General features: G+C 38.6%; 1 protein-coding gene across 1 annotated transcript in view; it reads right to left on the minus strand.

Annotated features, from left to right (window-relative positions):
* Positions 1-670: 670 nt before the first annotated feature.
* Positions 671-21,616, minus strand: part of SESN3 (sestrin 3) — a 73,270-nt gene continuing 52,324 nt past the window's right edge. The window contains exons 5-10 of the mRNA XM_019450147.2: positions 20,949-21,185; positions 20,283-20,457; positions 14,222-14,340; positions 13,207-13,397; positions 10,298-10,442; positions 671-8,531 (exon numbers count right to left, since the gene is read on the minus strand). Of these exons, the coding sequence (XP_019305692.1) occupies positions 8,445-8,531; positions 10,298-10,442; positions 13,207-13,397; positions 14,222-14,340; positions 20,283-20,457; positions 20,949-21,185 (954 nt within the window). The 3' untranslated portion in view covers positions 671-8,444. The remainder of the gene's footprint in view (positions 8,532-10,297; positions 10,443-13,206; positions 13,398-14,221; positions 14,341-20,282; positions 20,458-20,948; positions 21,186-21,616) is intronic.

Consider the following 21,616-nt stretch of genomic DNA (forward strand, 5'->3'; position numbering starts at 1 on the left):
GCTACATTTCACCTAATTCTCAGCCACGTCAAGGAGGTATTACTCCCCTCAGACTGTGGTGTGGAAATCATGGATCACAGAGATTAAATTACTTCTAGGGTCACAAAGCTAACACTGGAATACAAAGACAAAGTTTCGAAGCCAGGCTCTGACCCCAGGTTCAATGCTCCATTCCCATTCTACATTACTGTTTTGGCTCACAAGAGACAATGGTGAAATTAATTTGCCTCTTGCTGTGATCACAACTGACATTTTATGCTTTTGGGGGGGTGGGCACGGAGGGGGAGGCAGAGGATCTGAAGCAGGCTCCGCACTGACAGCAATGAGCCTGATGGGGCTTGAACTCCTGAACCGGGAGATCGTGACCTGAGCGGAAATCAGACGCTCAACTGAATGAGCCACCCAGGTGCCCCTCACAAATGACATTTAAAAAGGTAACAGGATTTATATATTTTGCACAACTTAACGCTATTGCAATATTCCATTAATACAATACCAAGTGATAATAAGAACTGTCACCAGAAATCTGTGGGTCAGGAATTCGGGGAAAAAACGACTTACTGTTGTGATGTCTTTCCGAACGCATGTCTCAGTAATTGAGCAGAAACAAACCTACGCAAGAATGCTACTCCAATAAAAATGTAAATATATAAAAGCAAATAATCAAGGATCAGTTTTGCCAATTTTATTGAACCAATAAAATTCCTACTAATAACAATGAAATAAATTTCTGCAAGTATAAATGTGATACAGTTTAACAAAACCCATTGTTCTGTACCTATAAATAGATTTTCAAAATGTCATAAAAAGTGCAGTTATGAATTGTTAACATGTTAATACACAGTTCCTTTATTTCAAATGTGTTTGTCTTGACTCACTAACAGTTCCTTCTGCATCTGTTCAAATAATATTACCCATCCCTCCAAAAAAAAAAAAAAAAAGCCATTAAAGCACTAGAATATTACACATAAACTGATCCATTCAGGTCAGCTTTAGTCAGAATTGTAAAATCAGCAACATAAGAAAAATAAAACCTACTTATACATACAAAAAGCTTTCATGGGTTCTATAATCTCCTTAACTGCTGACTCTGTGGAGGGCATAATAGTTGAAAAGGCTTATATGGTTAACTACCTTAGACTACTACATCTAGAGCAGGGTCTGGTTTGCCAGAACAAGTTTAAAGTGGCTGTTTATCAAGTTTGCTATCTTCAGAATTGAAACTATAAATATAAGACCGCCATTGGACGCTGAAAACTGCGTGAATCCTAAATTGCATCAATGATCTATTTGATAAAAGCTTATTCTAATTGAAAACCTTATATAGTAAGAGACTGATATATATAGCAGTCTTAAAGATCATGTCATCTGCCTCACATTAGTCCAAAGTCACGTGCTTCGTAAAAAAAAAAAAAAATTACAGTAACAAAGCACAGGACTACAAAGGCAAAACATCACAGCTTCTGATTACACTGAATAAAAAGTACCAAGGAACGCAAAAGATAATTCTGTATTAATACTGATGAATTAAAGAACTATAATAGACGTTTCACAGCATGCTACATATATCGCTCACAACTTAAGGATAAAATGATGTCTAAAATTGAAAGTCAAGAAGTTGGCAATCTGATTTCATGTGCAATTCAGCTACAAAGTCTTAATATATACATTCATTATGTAGCTGCCCTGCAGAATCAGGATTTAAAAAAAAAAAAAGATTTCAAGTTCAAATCCTATTTCATAAGCTAAAGGATACATCCAGTTCTTCCATGACCAGGAAAGTTATTTTCAGGTTCGAAGGAGCTAATCCAAGAAGCAAGGCCAGGTTCCGAGTTGACCTGACAAGGTTCTTTTTTACCTTGCTCAAACTGTGCATGTGGATGGGACTATTCTATTAGCATGGAGATGATGCCGAACTGGCTTGATTTGTTTCCTGTGTCTGTCTTATTTTGAGTTGAAAAGAGTACATATGAAGAGAAAGAGGAAGGGAAAAATCGTATTTTCTTTCCAGAGAAGATATGCGGATGCAAAGAAAATATGTGCACGAGATAGAGAGTTTGGATCACTTGCCTTGATGAACAAGGGTACCAGTGAACTCTTACCTTTAATTTTAGAGAACCAGTGAAATTCAGAAAGGAGAAAATAGTCTCTCAATGTTACAAAGGAAATGACTTGGCTACCCAACTGATAGGTTTCCTTTATCCTACCTTTGGGTCCTTCCTTACAAGATTTGGAAGTCAGTGGAAAATCTGTAAAGACTGATTAAGAAAGATATCTGCTAAATGTCATAGTGCATACACTTAGCTAATCAGAATTCATGAACAATACTTTAGCATTACATACCAGAGATTCTCTCTCCCTTTGATAATCTTTCTGTGGAAATTATACATTCATTTCTAAGAGGGTAAGCTGAGGGATGCAAGAAAATAGACTGTTTTAGCAAAATTTATATACCAAAAATTATATTTATCGTACTTAGACTCACTAATGTTTGATGTTGTCCTATAAGTTAGAAGTAAAATGGGGTGTTTGTTCTAAAGGCTATTTTATAGTATGCATATCGTTACCTCAAAGATTTCCACAAGCACTGAAAAAAATCAGATACTCCTTCTTCCCCCACCCCTGTATTTTTTTCTTTGTTAGTTCTGTATTTCATGGTGGTGCAGCCAGAATTAATTTAAGCTAGAATGAACCCTTCACCACATACGATTTTGCGAGAACCATCCCTTCGGTCTCCATTATTAAGTGTCACTTCTCAATGAGGCATCGATTCACTCCTGGGAACCTTAAAGGCATCTGTGAGACTCTGCCATCAGGTTGGGTTGTTCACGAATGGAACGTAAAGCATTCAAATGCCACCACAGATTGTATTAATCTACACTTCCAAACAGGGTGGTTCATCACCGGGTCAGCCAGCCATCTGTAGATGAACATGCCCCGTGTTAGAAACCGGACAGAGTCGTCAGCCATGAACAGGGTGCACACTGGCTGGAGAGGAAGAACTGTTGTTGCTTCTTCTGTGCACTTGTTCCTTAAGGACAGTCTGGATATACCCGAACTGCAGCCAGGGGAATAAAGACTACAAAGTCAATGCATTCCCTTTTCACCCCATAGTACTTTTCTCCCCCGTGGAGAACACAAGTTAGGAATGGGGGCTAGAAGCCTAGTCTAATCCAGGAGAGCTTGTTCAAAAACCCTTATGTACCCAATTGTGTGGTATTTTATCTATGTTATATATCAAATGGGCTTCTGCGATCCAATGGGACCACCTCAACACTCTTTATCATACGTCCTTCTCTTAGAAGCGTGTTTCAAGGCCCAAGTAACGACACCCATGGATATGCCAGAAATTTCCTGTTTCCCCGAGGGGTTACACATCAGTCTGGATTGCTAGAGAATTGTTCATTTACATTCAAATAACTTGGACTAACACCAGTATTTATTACCTAATATAGATCCAGGTTAGGGTGGTAACTCAATCAATCACTTTACAGTCCTGCTAAATGCTAAATTCTGCATGGTAGAAATAGTTTCATTTCTGTATCGTGTATAAATATAAAGACTTCTACTTTGATAGAAGGCAAAAATCTTCTAAGATTTATTAAAATATGGAAGTAGCATTACTGAACAACAGAGAGTGAATCCATGAAAAGGTTGGATACTCTGAATTTATAGGCTCTTTGGGGATGAGGTAGAGGCAGCCGGGAAAGGGTATTCGAGTATGGGATGGACAGGATTACACTCGGTGCTGCATAATATCTGCTAGGGTGTCTATGGAGAAGGTTAGCCGACGTGTCGCTGGATGACTGGGGGATGTAGAGGAGCGGGGACAAAGTCCTATTCCTAACGAGTGCAGAAAAAGGAACTCAGAAAAGTAAATGCTGGTGACTATCAGCAGGTGGCTGGTGATGTTTGGTTTGGATTGTGAAGAGGCCTTCAGACCAAGATGGGCTGAGGGAAGGGGAAGATGGCGAGCATGTAGAGGTTGAGGCACTTGGGGGAAGAAAGCAGGCAGGAAAGGGTGGACTGAATGCAGATAGGAACTCCCACATGGGAATGTTCCTTAATATCAGGCGCACGATGCTGAGGATGGCCACGCTCGAACGTTCCACGCGTTCACTGAAAACCTTCTCCTTCCTCACAGGGCTCTGCCTCCACCTCTAGGATCCGTTTCACCCCAGCGATGTTTGTTCTACTTCTCACCTGAGCAGACACTACTAACTAAGCCAAATCAGCGTGGACGTAGGCTCCACACACAGGGGGGCGTTGCAGTTCTGTGGACTGAGAGGGATACATTCATGTTACAGTACTGCTCTGAGGAAAGACGACGTCATTTGATTCTCTGTCTCCAGAGGGATACGATAGGGAAACAGATTAAAATGACGGCCACCGAGAATAGGTTCTGATTATACAAATTAGGTGACTTAACACTCGATCCGAACTGTGGGGCCCCGTGTCTTTCAGGGTGCTGTTGCATTATACTACTAAGAAAATTTCATATGCTATTTATACAACGTTACTGTTGCATACTTTTTACTCCATGCAAGACCGTCTATTTGCATAAAAGAAGAAAAAGTCCATTAGGTAAAGAGAAGAGTTTAAGGTCTTGCTTTCCAGAGGGATGATTTAGAATCGTCTTCAAAACACAACACAAAACGAAAACCTCATTTTACTATCACAGTGCAAATCATTCTTATAACATGCACTGAAATTAATTTTTGTCCCCGATGAACCGGATTTACGAGTTTAAAAGAATCTTACCTTCACACATGCATGCACTGTGCACTAAAGTGGTGAACTATTTTTAAGTATAGATCTTTGATTGTTTGCTGATCATTTTATTTTGCTGCGGCCTAAGAATCTAGGATTTTGGATTAAACAAAACAAAACAAAACTCTGTAAGGTGGAAAAGGGAAAAGCTGCTGTAGACTAATGTGATTTAGTTTTTAGAAGAATTTAAAATCCTTAGGGGACTTCCTAACAATTAAAATAGGGGCTCTGGTTCAAATATGATTTTAATATAAAGCTTCCACTGAGTTTTCTGTTTGAAAACAGCCCTGTGTTGCTCTGCCATTGTTTGGGTTTAAAGCCATAACTAAAGGCCAAGGCCATGGCCCAGATTCCACATTAGCCATCTTTTATTGTAAAAGTACCCCGGATGGGACAAAGATTCTTCCTGAGACTGAGACAACATGCTTGGTTCAAAAAGGTAAAGAAGGTAATGAGTGGTCTCATCTCAGCAAGCCTCGTTTCCTCTGATTATCAAGGATCCATCGGAGGAGACCGAAGCTGAAGGATCCAGGGGGCCAGCTGCCTGGCCAACCCCACAGTCAAGGGATCAGTTTACAGATCAGATTGACGTTCAGGTGGGAGAGTCTTTATTTAGGTATTTCCTAAGGTGCTCTGAGAAATTAAGAATGACAAGGGAAGCCGGGAAGTAAATAGACATCAACCAGGCAGATTATCAGTGGCTTGTTAGACTAATTTCAACGTAATAAGCAACGAAGTTAGAGAATTCACAGTCACATGTGCTGTTTTTCCAAGTACACTTGCACATTTAAGTTTGGCACAATGTGAGCCCCAAGGTGGAGGTTAGCGTATCGTATAATCATATCGTTACACTAATTGAACCAGATATCTCTTTGAAAAATATCACATTTTAATATAAAAAGCTATACTATAAATTACTACATAGTAAATTCAATACTCTGAAAAAATACCACCCTGGAAAACCGCATCAGAATTTCAAGTCTGCATTAGAGAAAGTTCACAGCAACCTCGCTGTAAAATGGTACTCATGTTGTGCGTGCTGCGTCTCAGTAGGTGCCCCAGCACCTTCGGAAGTCAATTTTTCTAGGCTGGTTCACTGAGGTTCATAAAGACATTGTTTTGTTTTTGTTTATAGTTCCAAGTCAATTTACGTTCCTGATTACTGATGAGTAGAGCAATGCTGAGCTAAAAAGAAACTCTGCTAGAAAAGAGATCTAGTAAAGGCACTAATATTTCCAAAACCCAAACTCCAACTACTTCCATTTCTGGGGTAAAAAAAAAAAAAAAAAAAAAAAAGACAAAAACTAAGTGGCCATTTTCATTACGTACACCTTGTTTCCCCTTTTGGTCTAAAGCTCATAATGGTTTTTCTGTGAGAATTTCTCCTTCTTTTCCATTTTATAAAGATCCTTTTTTATCCTGTAATACAGGTCACCTGCACAATAATACAGGGTTATTAACTGAAAGGATTGTAGTTAAAAAACAAAACAAAATAAAAAAACATCAAGAATAAAAGATATCCTCAACTCGAAAGTTCTAAGGTTAGGGAAGTCAAATATGCATTGATGTTATTATCCGTGTTTTATCATTTTCCTAAATACTTTCCTTGCAGTTAACAGACATATCTACATGATGTGATGCCGAATGAAGTCAACATATGGCATATGCAATAAACAGAAGAGATCTGGCATGAATTCTCTGAATGATATCTTTAAATAAACCACCCTGTCTTAAAAAATATTAGCGATTTTTTCCTCACGTGGAAGATTTCAAATGAGATCCTGGAATCTAAAAATGCAGAACCACCTTGTGTTAGTAGGTTTACAGTCATCTTTCTATTTTCTTATCTGGGACAAACTCTAAAAGAAAGCAACCTAATGTACTGTATCAGAAAAGGATAGTGAACGGAAGGGGAAAATGACTTAACAAAACCCAAGATTCTTTCATGAGAGAAAAAGTCCTATACAACAAATAAGTCAGTCTTTGATGAAATCTTTGTGGGAACTCTAATGGAGAATTTTGACTCTATTATTTACCATGAGAAAATGGAGTTGTTTTTAAAAAATTAGCAGATTTGTGAAAATTCAAGTCACCCTTAGTTAACCAAAAAGTGTTTAAGCAGTGTGGTCGTGTCCTACTGGATAGTTGTAAGCATCTCTTAGGCACTTCACTGGTTCATTAACACAATACAAATTAAAGCTAGAAACACATAATATTGTGCTCTGTAAGGATAGTCTAATCAGGCAACACAAACCGATGCAAAAATGTGACTTTTTGGATGCTTCTTCCTCCCCTAAGACTTGATAGCTTTTTTAAACCAGTTGTCCAAAGAGATTTTTTTTTTTTTTCTGGGGAAGGGGGGTGCTTTGGCATTAGGAAAACAATATTGTTCAACCCCAGTAAGGCAAAAGCCTTGTGCAATAAAGAAATTTGAACAAAATTTCTTTATGGCTCTGTTTACAAGGACACTTCTGCAATGACATAATGGGGGGAAAGTTCAGCTGAGTATTTTTTTCCCGACATATTGCACTTTTTTTGTTGTTGTTGTTGCTGTTCAATCACATTAATGCATAGAAACACAATTGTTACCTCTGAATATTCAACTCCTCAGCCTATTAGAAGAAAAATCATGGGAAAGAAGTTCTAAAAGCTACCAGGAAAAAATACAAGTATATTAACCTTCCTCTGCTTACTGCAATATAGAAAACGCTATGAGAAAAGAAAAACGTGCAAAGAAACTTTTTTGGTCAGTCTTGTGTGGGTACAGGCTTGCATGTGCCAACTGAATGAGCGGTGAGCAGCTCTGTGAGCGCTGATGACTTACATGACTGAGGAGGACTGTTAGTGATAGAAAGGATTGTGCATAATTCTGCTTTTAATATATACATCTGATACGGAAAACGGAAACTTCTGTTTCAGAAGAGAAAGAAAAGAGCTGAATTTGGCATTTCAGTAGCATGCTATAGAATTCATCATGATTAATTTCACATTAAATTATGGACAATGGCTGTATCACATTTCACGTTATCGCCAATAGCAGTAAAAAAAAAAAAAAAAAAAAAAAAACCCAAAAAACAAAAACAAACAAACAAACAAAAACCACAAACAGTGCCTGACAAATAATCTCCTGGGGACACAGATATGTGTCCTGTGAGCAGCTTAGTTCAACAGCGCATGCTTCTCCTCCATCAGATTTAGGACACAACGTTAAAAGTTTAGAATGGCCAGAAGAGGTCATTCTTTGCTGAATTCCAATATCTGAAAAACAATCACTTGAGCAGATTGTAAGCGCTTTTCCTTATTCCAAAAAAAAAAAAATAATAATAATAAAAAAAAGAAAGAAGGAAATAAAAGAATACACATACATACAAACCCAAAAGCGCTGAAGTTAAGCATTAATAAACCAGGTTCGTGATTTATGATCAGTATCCAAAACTCCAACTATAAAACAATGCAAAGTAGTGCTCCTCAGTATTATTTTTGCAATTGTTAGTAATGTTAAGCATCAAGAAAAATAAAACACATCATTGCACATTACAGCCGCCAAAGAGAACGGCTAAACTTTGACACTAGAGAATTGAATAACTTTTGATGCCCATCACAAACAGCTTCTGATGTATGTTCTTGTGTGGAAAGGTCTTTACACACATATGACGTTTTCGCTGGGTGATGCTTCAGGTCAAATGCCGAGTTATGGCACGAAGGGCATAAAGAAGTTCAGCTTGCATCCGTGCTTCCATTAAAAGCAAATTTACGTGAACCTAGAAACGACAACGTTAGCAACTTAGTGACCATTACAAACAACTGGAAAAACTTCTTTTTTTTTTTTTTTTTTTTAACAGACATTCACAAGGGTTTGTCTTGTGTACACAGACCCACGTACAAACACACATGCCTCGGCATATCTACGCGCGTAAATGATGGAACGCTCATAACAAAACTGTGTCTATAAAAGAGAAAGGGACCTTGTGAGTGGCAAAAATGACCTCTAAAAGTCTTGAAAGTACCAAGCATTATGTCAGAATGTACACGATGTGTATAAAGCCAATCAATCTTCTGGATTATGAAATCACATACTTTTCAATTTTTTAATAAATTGCAACTTTCTCTTCTTCCAGTTGTATGTGGCTAAAAATCAGCTCTACATTTCTCAGAGCCTATGTTCAGTCCTCGGAAAGCTTTTAAAAACATTTCTTCCTGTATACTTGGAAAGGTACGGAAGTGAAAACCTGAAGCTTATAGCAGTTTGCAATTACTGTCTGGTCCTTGTTAGATATGTGTACCTTCCCTGGAGTCTTTCGGATACAAGCCCCTAAGTGTTGGGGGAGACACACATTAGCTGATAGGTTAAAATTAATACCAATGTATTTTTCAAAATAGACTACAAAGAAACGTGTTTTGATATTGCATTTATTTTGATAATGTTCTACGGGTTAGGGATATTCTCTCAATGAATAAAGGGAATTTCTAGATACAACCCAGTAAAGTAATGCAAACATATAAATATATCGTATGTGTGACTGGCCCAAAGACTTCATAAAATCCGTTAGGTATGGAGGCCATAACATTTTCTGTCAAGGCCACAGAGTTAATTAGTGAATATTAGGACCCTAAATGGATTTTCTTACTCTCAAAAGCTGGGAACCTGTGGTGTAAATGGAAGATTCTTGGACTTGCAGGTCAAAACGATCTAGGATTTAAGGCCAATTCTTCAACTACAACGTTGGTAAAGATCCTTAACATTTATTAGATCTTACATAATGATTCCTATGTATTTCATCCAAAGAAGTATTCTTTTTTTTTTTTTAATTTTTTTTTAACGCTTATTTATTACGGAGAGACAGAGCATGAGCATGGGAGGGGCAGAGAGAGAGGGAGACACAGAATCTGAAGCAGGTTCCAGGCTCTGAGCTGGAGCACAGAGAGTCTAACGTGGGGCTCGAACTTGCAAACCGCGAGATCATGACCTGAGCTGAAGTCGGACACTTAACTGACTGAGCCACCCAGGCGCCCTGAAAGAAATATTCTTACATAAGGGTATATATATTTGGCTCAAAGGTCCTGCATTATATTGTCAAAATACAAAATTACCAAATTGGAATGAGAGACTATCGTACAAATAGGTTAACTCTAATGGCTAGTTCATCTCTAAATGGATATACCTTCTGGGCACGGCACAACCACACCTAACACATCTCAGTAGGGTTGATTTTTGTTAGTTGCTGGACTGGTAGACATTTTCCTAAATGGACTTCAAAAATACCAATATTCAGATCCAGTCTTGCAACGGCTGATTCTACGCTTTTGCCGTACTTACCACACCGGAAAAAACGCACAACAAAAATTTAGTTAATCTTCAGTAAACCTGAATTTGAAAACATTGTTCAAGGGATAGCCAGATGACGCCGCTTCCTCTTCTTTAATGGCGCTGATTTATTAACACTTTCACGTGCAATTTTTCACAGTCCTTCCTAATGATAGTGGACACGTGTCTAAGGCACACAGAATGTGCAGTCATGCAACGCACCTTTTCTGAGTGCTTGAACTGACGCCAGTAACTATCATACATGCGCTTGGTAGTTCTCTCAGGATAGCAGGTCACTGTCTTAATGTAAACCTTCAGGCTTCGTTCAAGTAGTTGATTAACTTCTCCGTAATCATAGTCATCATACCTACGAGCAGGAAGACAACAGTTTTATAATGACAAAATCAAACTTCTGATTTCTCGATCTGCCTCAAGAGAAGTTTATGGTCTAGCAGTTAAATGCCAACAGCTCATCAACTAACTGTTCTAACAGATATTCACTGAGTGCCTCTTAGGTGCCGTGCGCTTTGCGTGTCCTCTTCTAGGTACTGGTGATACACTGATGAACAGACTGAACAAAAAAATCCTTGGTCTCATGGAACTGAAATCCTATTGGACAGAAAAGAGGGGAAAAAAAAAAGACAAGCACATAATATGTCAGGTGGTGCTAATCGCTTCAGAGAGAAAAGGAAATTGAAGCCTGTGGTAGGAGGAGCTGCTGATTTTAGGTAGGGTGGCTGACATCTGAGCAAAGGCTAGAAGGAACAGGGCACATGTAAAGCCCCAAGGCAGGAGCCAGGGTTCCAAGGCGGAGGGAGTTAATCCACTGTGTCAGATGCCGCCGGCTGATCGGATCAGATAGGAGCTGAGCACCGAGCACTGGGAGCAGCCGTCCAGAGATCACCGGGAACCTCCCCAAAAGTGGTTTCTCTGGTGTAGTACCTTAGTGCACTCAACGGGGAATGGGGGATGAGAAGATGGTGACAGATGTGCGGCGCCTGGGAGCAGGAAAAGGATGCAGCAGCCAGAAGGAAAAGTAGGATGAAGAAAGGATTTTGTTTTTAAAGATCAGAGAAGGAACAGCATTGTTTACATACTAACGGGAACGATCCAATAAACAGGGTAAAGTTGATTTTGCAGGAAAGAGAAGGAAGAATTTTTACTTTTTTTTTTTTTTGTTTTAATGTTTATTTGTTTCTGAGAGAGAGAGAGAGACAGAGTGTGAGCAGGGGAGCAGAGAGAGAGGGAGACACAGAATCCGAAGCAGGCTCCAGACTCCGAGCTGTCAGCATAGAGCCCAACGTAGGGCTTGAACCCACAAACCGCGAGATCATGACCTGAGCTGAAGTCAGACGCTCAACTGTCTGAGCCACCCAGGCACCCCGAAGTTTTACTTTTAATTACAGTTGACAACCAACTGTATTGGTTATAGGTGTATGACATAGTGATTCAACATTAATGTATTTTACAAAATGCTCACCGCAAAGGTAGTTACCATCTGCCACCATACAAAGTTATTACAATCTTACTGACTGGATTCTTGTGCTGAACATTACATCATCATGACTTATTTTATAACTTTAAGTTTTACCTCTTGATTCCCTTCACCAATTCTGGCCTTCCCTCCACACACACACACATACACACACACACACCCGCCCCCCTCCCACCATCAGTTTGTTCTCTTTAACTGTCCGTTTCTGTTTCTCTGCTTTGTTTTCTAGATTCCACATATAAGTGAAATCATATGGTATTTGTCTCTCTCTGACTTATTTCACTTAGCATCATACCCTCTAAGTCTATCCCTGTTGTCACAAATGGCAAGATCTGATTATTTTTTTATGGCTGAGTAATATTCCATTGTATGTATATACCACATCTCCTTTATCCTAGAATAGGGATCCTAAATGAGAGGAGATGAGATTTTGTGCCCAAGTGCACAGGGGGACAGTTCATCCATAATACGAGGGAAGAGACAGCAGAGTAAAGGGACACAGAGGCAGACGGGAGGGTAAAGGCAGTAGTGGGAGGTTGTGGGATTTCTCTTCTATGTTTTCAGTTCATTTTTAACCCCAAAATATGCTTAGTTAAACATAAGTATTCAAAGATTTTTATCTGAGCTTTTTAGGGTAGTATCCAACAGGTAAATATAATCACCATAACATATGTTATTTAGTGTCTTGAATACAATTTATCATAATTGAATTAAATTGTTAGTATTTATTTTTCTTAATTAGGTAGATATAATGTGTGTGTTTCGAAATGTGATGGTTCTGTGATAATTTATCGTCTGGACTGGTAAATGAGCAAAGAGCACAGTTATTATTTACCATCACAATAGTGTCTTCTAGGTGGAATTCTTTACTCTTAGATGTTTCAGGAAAATTTCTGTAACTTAAAACTACAGAAGATACTTTGCTCAACAAATTGCATTCTAATTCCATTCCATAAAGGTTTTCTGATCCTGTATCAGAAAGGATACAGTAGAGTCAAGTTGAATGTATTCATGACGGCAAATCTTCTCTTTTTGCAAATCTATCTCCATAAACGCCTTCAAAACCCAGCTCAAAAAGGCACATTCTCCCAAAAAAGCTTTCCTGATTAGACCATTCAATCTCATTCGCTCATGTACTCACTGTTCTCTCAATGCCAATTTTCTAAAGTTAGAGGCCATTAATTTATATTGACTGATGGTTTCATTTCAGTGTTCTCCTGTGATCTTTATGAGGACACAATCTATCCTACTTTTATTTAAACCCTAATTACTATTCTTTTAAAAATAAACAAACAAACCAACATTTAAGGGACATAATAGATGGTTTTTTAACTCCCTGATTCTTACAGGAAGGATTCTTAAAATGAGTCTGAGCCGATCCTATCCCCCGATGATTACTGATTTTTTTCCCTCCTCAATAAATTCTTATTATTGTATTTACAGGTACATGCTAAGATTCCCCACAGTTAAACAAAGAAAAATGTTCTTCTCTAAAATGGAAGGAATTTTTAAAAATCAGAAGCCCACAGGTAATATTCTCTCCCTAGGACTATATAGCGTTGAAGAAGACAGAAGCGAGGCTCAGGCCAGAATTTTCATTTAGAAATGTTCCAAACTGTCTTGACAACGAACATACCTGATTCCAAACATACAGTGAACATAGTTGAATAAAGCTCTGCGCAGCATGGTGGTGTCAACATCCTCGTGGGTGGCCATAGTGTTATAGGTGAGATTGTAGACCATGCGAAACTTCTCATCAAGAAGGTGTCCAATGTCAGAATAAAGTCTGTTCACCAGGGAGAACCCATGATTTTCCCAGGTATAGTCCTAAAAGGAGAAGTTGTATCCAGTTGCAAAATGGTTACTCTCCATTTACACTGTGTATTTTTATTAAATATAATTACTGAAGCAAGTACGTGAACGTATTTCAACTCTAATTCTAAGTTGATAGCTTTACGAAGAACCTTTCACGTCGGTCTGTAGATGAGAGTGCCTCCTCAGTGGGGACCACGGTTTGACATGTTGGGATGAACTCTGACCACCTCCTGTAGTCAGGTAGGATGCAAATGACACCCTTATCTGGAAGAACACCTTCCAGAATGCTGGAATATTCCTACGTGACCAAAGCTGCTCAGTGACACAATCAGCAGATCACGTGGACAAGTGCCAAGGAATCTGTCTTAATTCAAACTTACACTCTTGTTAGGAGCCATATCGCTATGGTGGCTCCGTTTCGTAGGGGTGGGAGTAGGGTGGTGCTTGAGCCCAGAGCTACCGGTGGGTGATCTTATTACCAAATGCCATTTTATTATAAATGGAACTTTAATCGCTTGATTTCCTCCCTGCTCCTCTCCAAGAAAAAAAAAATGGTATGAACATTATACAATTACCATATAATAATGCAAGTAACCGAACAAGACAGATTCCTTTTGCTTTCTTAGAGGGGGAAACATAGAAATAATAAAATAATAAGCTGTCTACTGGGAGATCAAATTAGACTAGGCTAAAAACAAGGTTACGTAAAAGGATTTACAGACTCTATCAAAATGACCATTAATTTCTTTAGAAGTCAATGGATTTACATTTCAACGTTTCACAGTTAGAGGACAGTATTTATTCTCTAGTTCCTCTGAACAAAAGGCATCTTCTACCTGAGCTCGGAATGTTGGCAAATGCTCTTCTCCTCGTCTGGCAAAATCCTCATACCCAAAACCAGGGTCTTCAATGTATCGGGAGACATCAGATGTTATAATCATGTCATCTTCAAAATCTAAGGGCAACAATGAACATTCTAGTATAAAGGAAACTGAATACAGATCAATGCAACTGTTCCATTTCCCTCCACTTTTTAGCTTTTCCATGGATTTCCGAAGTGACAATATTGACTTTACGGCTTAAGGTTTGAATACAATTTCATTACCAAAACAGAGGCAATCAGCATGTAAGTGTAGTTGTCTGGGCGAGAAAATGACTACACTGAAATATCTAAGCAGTAGTGGCAAAGGATCAATACACTAGTTTTACTCGCGCATCTAAATGGAGTATAAAGCTTAAACGTTATTTGAACTCAACGCGGGATGAAGAGGGAAAGAGAGGAGGCGAAGGGAAAAGACCACTTCAGTGGAGCTTAAAGTTAAGATAGATTTTGTTAAAATTTGATGGTGTTTCATCTGGATGTGTTCATGGTAAAAAATTAATGCAGTGTAGTTCATGATTAGCTCATCAGCCGGCATTTACGGAGAGGGCCTGGGAAGGGAACTCAGCAGCGAGGAAAGTGGCCTTTTTGGGTACCACTGTTCTAATTCTTAGTTGACTTTGGGTGCTAAAATAGGAAGATTCAGTTTGGGAAAATTCACTGAGTTTTACACCTAACCTATGTGTGCTTTCCTGTGCATGTGGAGATAAAAAAAGCTTGCATGCAACATAGGAAGTAAACAATGTGTTGATGAGATTGTGATTAAAATATTATAAACGTGGCATTCAGGAAGATAGACTACAAGAATCTTTAAGACAGCTGGCTTCTGCATACTTGAGAAGAGTAAAAATTTACCACTGAAAAATTTTATTTCACTTTTTAAAGTTTATTTATTTTGAGAGAGAGAGAGAGAGAGAGAGAGAGAGAGAGAGAGAGAGAAGCAAGAGAGAATCCCAAGCAAGCTCCACACCATGAGCATGGAGCCTGATGTGGGGCTCGAACTCACAAACCAGGAGATCATGACCTGAGCCGAAGTCAAGAGTTAGATGCCCAACCAACTGAGTGCTATCCAGGAGCCCACCACTGAAAAATTTTAAATGCTCAGTGCATGTTAATTTGGTGTAAAAACAACTCTCTTCTAACTCACTTTTTTTTTAGGTTAGTCTGTCTTCATACTTTTTTCCGATTTCAACCACTGAAAGGGAATGAGCTACCTTTATTTACTACCTTCTACTCTAGAAAGTGAACATGCTCTTTTCAAAATAAGAGAAAAAATACTCCTTCCATGCAAAGACCAATGTTTTCTTATTAAGTTATTTTAATCAGTATCAAATAAGTCTAATACTTAATAAGTAATTAATAAACAAATATTAAATAGCTCCTAAAACAATTTGATGGCATAAAAAAACGAATTCTTAACCAGTCTTGAGAAGCTTAAATAAACAAGTACAATTATAGTAATGCATCCAGAAGATGTGGTCAATTAGTACTGCCTTCATTATCTTTAATCTCTGTTCTTTTGTGAAAATCCTAGGAATAATTATTCTTTCCTTACAAGGTTTAACCTTTCCTTAGGTCACTGCCATGGCCTAATGGGTGCTTGGTAATGTCAGGGGAGATCAAGCATCCAGGCTACCCAACTTTGGAAATATTAAAATTCTTACCTAACTTCTTTATTATACCAAATGAGAAGAGACTGGCATTTGTTGAGGACTTACTATATACAAGGTACTATGCTATGTACTTAGTATCTATTTTTTTGTTTGTTTGTTTCATTAATGTAAAAAGAAGTACCTCCTTAAGAAAAAAGTAAACTAAGTGTCAGTTTCACCACTGTCAGTAAGAGATACCATGCGGATTCATTTAGGAGGATGTGGAAAACTTGGAAACACTGGACTACGTAATCTGATCTGAAGCTTTCAAGTGACTTTCCGTTTTCTAAAACAAAATCTCAGACTTATCCCTCGCCCAACCCACAACCACTGCGCTGTCTCCCCCTGTTGCACAACTCTCTTCGGGTAAATGGAAACACTTTGAAAATGGCATTTTCGATCCTTTATCTCTTAACATTTACGATTGACGTTAGGCTTTCCTTAAGTCAGTCCATCACAGACTAATCAATAGAAACGAGGGAAAAAATTAAAAATTTGCAGCGATCACTGCAGTGCTAGGAAAACGAGAAGTTTTGTAGGTTGTGAAGTAAAATCAAACCAAGAACAGTGAGTGATAACTAAAGTGCGTGAAACAGTTTCTCTCCTGACGTGATCCTTCCACCCACACTGCACAACCAGTTGGGTTTCATTTGGCAAATACCGATACGAGAGTTGACCATTACACAACTGGTTCATTTGATGGTGATGCTAGTTTTTGTTTCGCTCATACGCATTTTCAAAGTTGTCGTATGCCTTTCAACGTTTTTAAATAAACAATGAGTAACTAAACAAATAAGATAGAATTTATCCTACGAATAATATCCCTTTATTCATTTTAAAATTAGGAGTTAGGGTGCCAGCGTGGCTCAGTCAGTTAAGCATCTGACTCTTGACTTCAGCTCAGGTCATGATCTCACGGTTCGTGGGCTCAAGCCCTGCATCAGGCTCTGCGTCTCTCCTTCTCTGCCCTTCCCCTACTTGCTCTCTCTCTTTCTCTCTCACTCTCACTCTCAAAATAAATAAACTTAAAACAATAAAAAATTTTAAAAAATAAATAAAATTAAGAGTCAATCAAAACCTGTTTGCCAATTTCATCCACGGAAAGAAATGTACAAAGGTCTCTCAAACTACAAATGCTTTTTCTCTAAATTTATTTCGAGAAGTTAAAATTAGTACTCTGATCAACAAATCTAAAACTCCAATTTTAACTCTATCTAAAACAAATATTTCAGTCTAGACTCAAAGGAAATAGTATGTTGCACACAGGCTGGACTCATCTGCCCCTAACAGAACACAGAAAACACTCTATTACAGTAATGGGAAGGCTTTCTAACTTGAGCAACAAAAAAAGAATAAAAGCTAGTTAACTCGGTTACCAAGCTATAGAATACTACCTCTGTAGAACATTTTAAACATTTTCTTCAAAAGGCTTGAAAAGCTATTCTTAGAATCTCCACATGGAATCTGGAATGCTTTATCACACTGGTCAAACCAAGAAATTCATTACAGAAAAAATATAAATTTCTATTTCCATTTTAAAACATGGTAAAGATTATAAAAATGACTCCATAAGCCATCGTACAGACTCCTTTTGCTGTTACCTTTGTGGGACTAGCAAATGTAGTATTGGGAATGGTTAAGAGTAAACAACAAAATGATTTCTTTCCCTGAATGATTTACAAATGATACAGCCTCTCTTGTCAAAACTAGAACATAATTTCTGGCTAGGATTTAAAACTTGCTAGTAAAAATTCACTGTAGAAGGCAGAAGTCCCTGCTCAAGGGTCCAAGAAGGCAGAGGCTGGGGTCCAGAATGTATTTTCAATATTAAAAACAAAACCGACTAAAAGAAATAAAATATTTTTATCCTTCAAGCTCTAGTGATGTTAGAGAAGCTCTTAAAAGTTAATGTCTGGGGGCCCATGGGTGGCTCAGTTGGTTAGGCAACCGACTTCAGCTCAGGTCATGATCTCACAGTTCTTGAGTTCGAGCCCTGCATCGGGCTCTGTGCTGACAGCTCAGAGCCTGGAGCCTACTTCAGATTCTGTGTCTCCCCTCTCTCTGCCCCTCCCCTGCTCACGCTCTGTATCTCCCTGTCTCTCAATAATAAATAAACGTTAAAAAATTTTAAAAAAAGTTAATGTCTGAAAGCAAATAGATATTACTAACCTTAATAAAAATGTTTACATTTTAAAATATTGGTTTACCTAGAAGGTTCACCCTAAGTTTATAATTTTCCTTTGTCCCATGTATTCTCTCTGGATGGTTTTTATAAATAACTCTTTTGATTTTAACTCCCAATTACATGCCTATAACTTCCAAAATTTCATCCTGAGTTTAAAACCCTCTCCTGGGGGCACCTGGGTGGCTCAGTCGGTTAAGCATCTGACTCTTGATTTCTGCTCAGGTCATGATCTCATGGTTTGTGGGTTCAAGCTCTGCCTTAGGCTCTGTGCTGACAGTGGGAGCCTGCTTGGGATTCTCTACCTCTCCCCCACTTGTGTGCACGCACACGCTCTATCAAGATAAATAAACTTAAAAAATTAAAAAAACAAACACACAAATCAAACCCTTTCCTGACCCTCAGACTATCTGCCAGCCCCTTCCTACTCAGGTGTGGTTTGCAGACTGGCAGCACTGACAGGACTTGGGGGGAATTTTAGAAATGTGGCCTCTCAGGTCCTAGCCCAGACTGACTGAATCAAAATCGGCATTTCAACAAGATTCCCCCAGGGACTCACATGCAGTGAAAGTCTGAGAAGCAGTGTACTAGACATCTCCAGACCTCTTAGCTCAAAATGTCCCAAATATGGCAGACTGCATGCTCCTGAAGGTTAGAAAGGTCATCACGATAAGGCCTCTGTTTACCTAACCGGCTTATGTGATGACATTACCTACATCATCACCTCTGCCCTAACAACACGGAACCACTCGTTCCTGTGCCCGGCATCCTGTTTCCTTACCATCATGCCTTGGCTCACTTGACTGTTTGCCACCAACCCCCTTGCACTCAAGTCTCTTAGAGCCAAATGGCTGGAGGAAGTCTTGTAGGGCCCCTTCTGTGCACGTTCCTCTCCCACCAACAGTGGATTCAGGGCCTTCTTCTAGGCTCCTATACTGTTCACATTCTGCTACATAATTGAAATTGTTTCTCTCCCATCAGCACTGAGAGCTCCCAAAGGGTAGGAGTTGGGTCCTATTTAGCCTGAAAGCCTTAGCTCCCATTACAGTGCCAAAACCATCTAGGGAACTCAAGGCATGTTTGTAGAATGGATATTAAGCTAATACCTAAAACACCATGTTTCTTTACTTGGGATTTCCTGCCGCTTAGAAGCTCTGAGAAACTAGAACTTAATATACTCAATTTGGTGGATAAAAATCTATCATAAAAAAGATCGTCAGGGGAGATGATAAAAGGGGTTTTTGTTCTTTTTGGCAAAACTTCTGAGAACTACTGGTCAGTGCTATGTTTAACAAGCAAGTTATGTTTAACAAACAAGTTGTGGCCAAATCAGTTACCCTTGGAATTTATGAGACTGGGCTTAAGACTAAAAATTTTTTAAATCAATGGAACTCTATTTTTAAAATGTGATGTAGATTGATGACTTTGAAGGGTTTCGGCTTTCTACCGAGTCAATGCTATTTTAATAACATTTACTATGTGGTATTCAACATCTTTTTTAGTCATAACTGAAAAGTCTCCTAATTCAATGTCTCTGAGAGTATTAGAAAAAAAAGTACATTTTTAAGACTAGAGCCAAGAAGCCTAGCTTTTAATACAGAATGAATTCCTCCTTTTAAAAGAGAATGAATTCCTCCAAATTCCATACAAGAAAATGACCTAAATAATACATTTTTATTAAATTCTGAAGATTTCTCCAAAGAAATCTTGCAAACGCAAGTACAATGTAATTTTAGAACTAATGTGGAAAAGTAACAGTGCGAGAACAATCCTCCCACATGCTCCCCACGCGCACACAAAAAAGGCAGAGATGTATTATAAGAATGTTATCTATTGAAACAGGATTTCACTTATCACTTGAAAACATCACAAAAGTAGAATGAATCAGGTATCTCTTAACTTTCTAAGCAACTGTTCTGCTTTGAATAACATTTTCTGCAGGACAGAGCGCGTCCTGCGAAGCTGGAAGTTCCTGTCAGCTGGACCTGGGGTGCATTGAAAGATGCATGAACCTAATGGGAGAGCACCAGCATTCGGGCAAGGTGGAGGAGGAGGCCTACATAAGAGGAACATGGTGGTCGCAGAGTCGCTTCTACATGTCTATATGAAAAATACCGAAGGTGGTCTGTCAGGGATACGGCAAGTCAAGGGCAAAGACAGTGGGGGCTTGGGCAGAAGCACACCTGAATGAGGAAATGAATGAAAAGTATCTCCAGAGACCACAAAAAGACTTTCTTTCTTCTCCTTCTCAAAGCGAGTGGTCATTTCTTCCTGAGATGCCTCTTCATCTTCCCTTTCTTCGTGAAGCCTTTTCATTCTTTCCATTAAGGCCTCTAGCTCGCTTAGAGAATCTACAATCTGGAGCCAGGAAAGATCATGTTGGGTGTTATTAAGAATTATTCTAGTACATGTCTCTGTCTCCCAATGTCACCTTATTATGTACAGTGGCACGGGCACAGTTTAGGCGGGTTTTAACTCCAAAGGGAATCAAATGACAGATTTCAGACATTTTCAGAAGTATGATGTTTCTGCTTCAGTTGCAAACACAGAAAATTGATAAGTATAGATATATTTAACCTAGAATTCTAGCATTTGGTATATATTATAGTTTATTTTAAAAAATGAGGCAGCCTTATGATTTGTAATAATATCTATTTGCTTTAAAAGCCTCTTAAGACAATTCAGAACTTCGTGTACAGGCTGCATTTTTACAGTAAGAAAAACTGTACAAAAATATTTCAAGTATATGATATCCTGTAGAGTCCGACAATGATTTCTTTCTAGATATTTTTAACATTGGGGAATTTAAAGGCAAAATAGTAAAGAAAAACAAAGTTCAGAAAACTGACCCCGAAGTTGCTGCCTGTGAGGGATGCATTCTCTATGCTGTTGTCATTAGCGAGATCGCAAACACAGAAATTGTTGACTGATATTAGCCTGAATCCGTTGGAGATTTCTGGATCTCTCTCTGGATTGATGCCACTACCAAAAACAAAGCTTGCCAAAGCATGATAATGTGCCAGTAGGACCACAGCATGTACCAGTTCGGGCAGAGACCAATTATTTTCTCCAGTTTTGACAAGTTTCTGAAACGAGAAAAGCAAATCAGAGTAAAAATGAAAATCACAGAATGCTACAAAGCAATTTTGGAAAGCATGAAAACTCCGCCAGTTTTATGTCCATTTATAGTAATCAAACATAAAACTCCCTTTTGAAAATGTTTCACATAACAAAGATATGGCTTTGGCCAAACAATATTGCATTAAACTGTGAAACCTAACAATATAATTCTGTGGCAGATTCTTCTAAATCCCTTATATGCTCAATGGAACTTCTGCTTCCAAAGCACTTTTACATGTTATGTGGTTTTCATAAGATATTTCAGAGAATCAAAGAACACGGAAGCTAGAAGGGACTTTAGGGATGATCTTGCAAAACCATTCATTTTAAGGTTTTTAGGTAAAGACTTTTATCTGAAAAGTGACACAAAAAAACCCAATTCAGTAAGGCAACTTTG

This window comes from Panthera pardus, unplaced genomic scaffold (assembly GCF_024362965.1).
Source record: "Panthera pardus isolate Hobbes unplaced genomic scaffold, ASM2436296v1 HiC_scaffold_12, whole genome shotgun sequence".
In the NCBI taxonomy this organism is placed as follows: domain Eukaryota; kingdom Metazoa; phylum Chordata; class Mammalia; order Carnivora; family Felidae; genus Panthera; species Panthera pardus.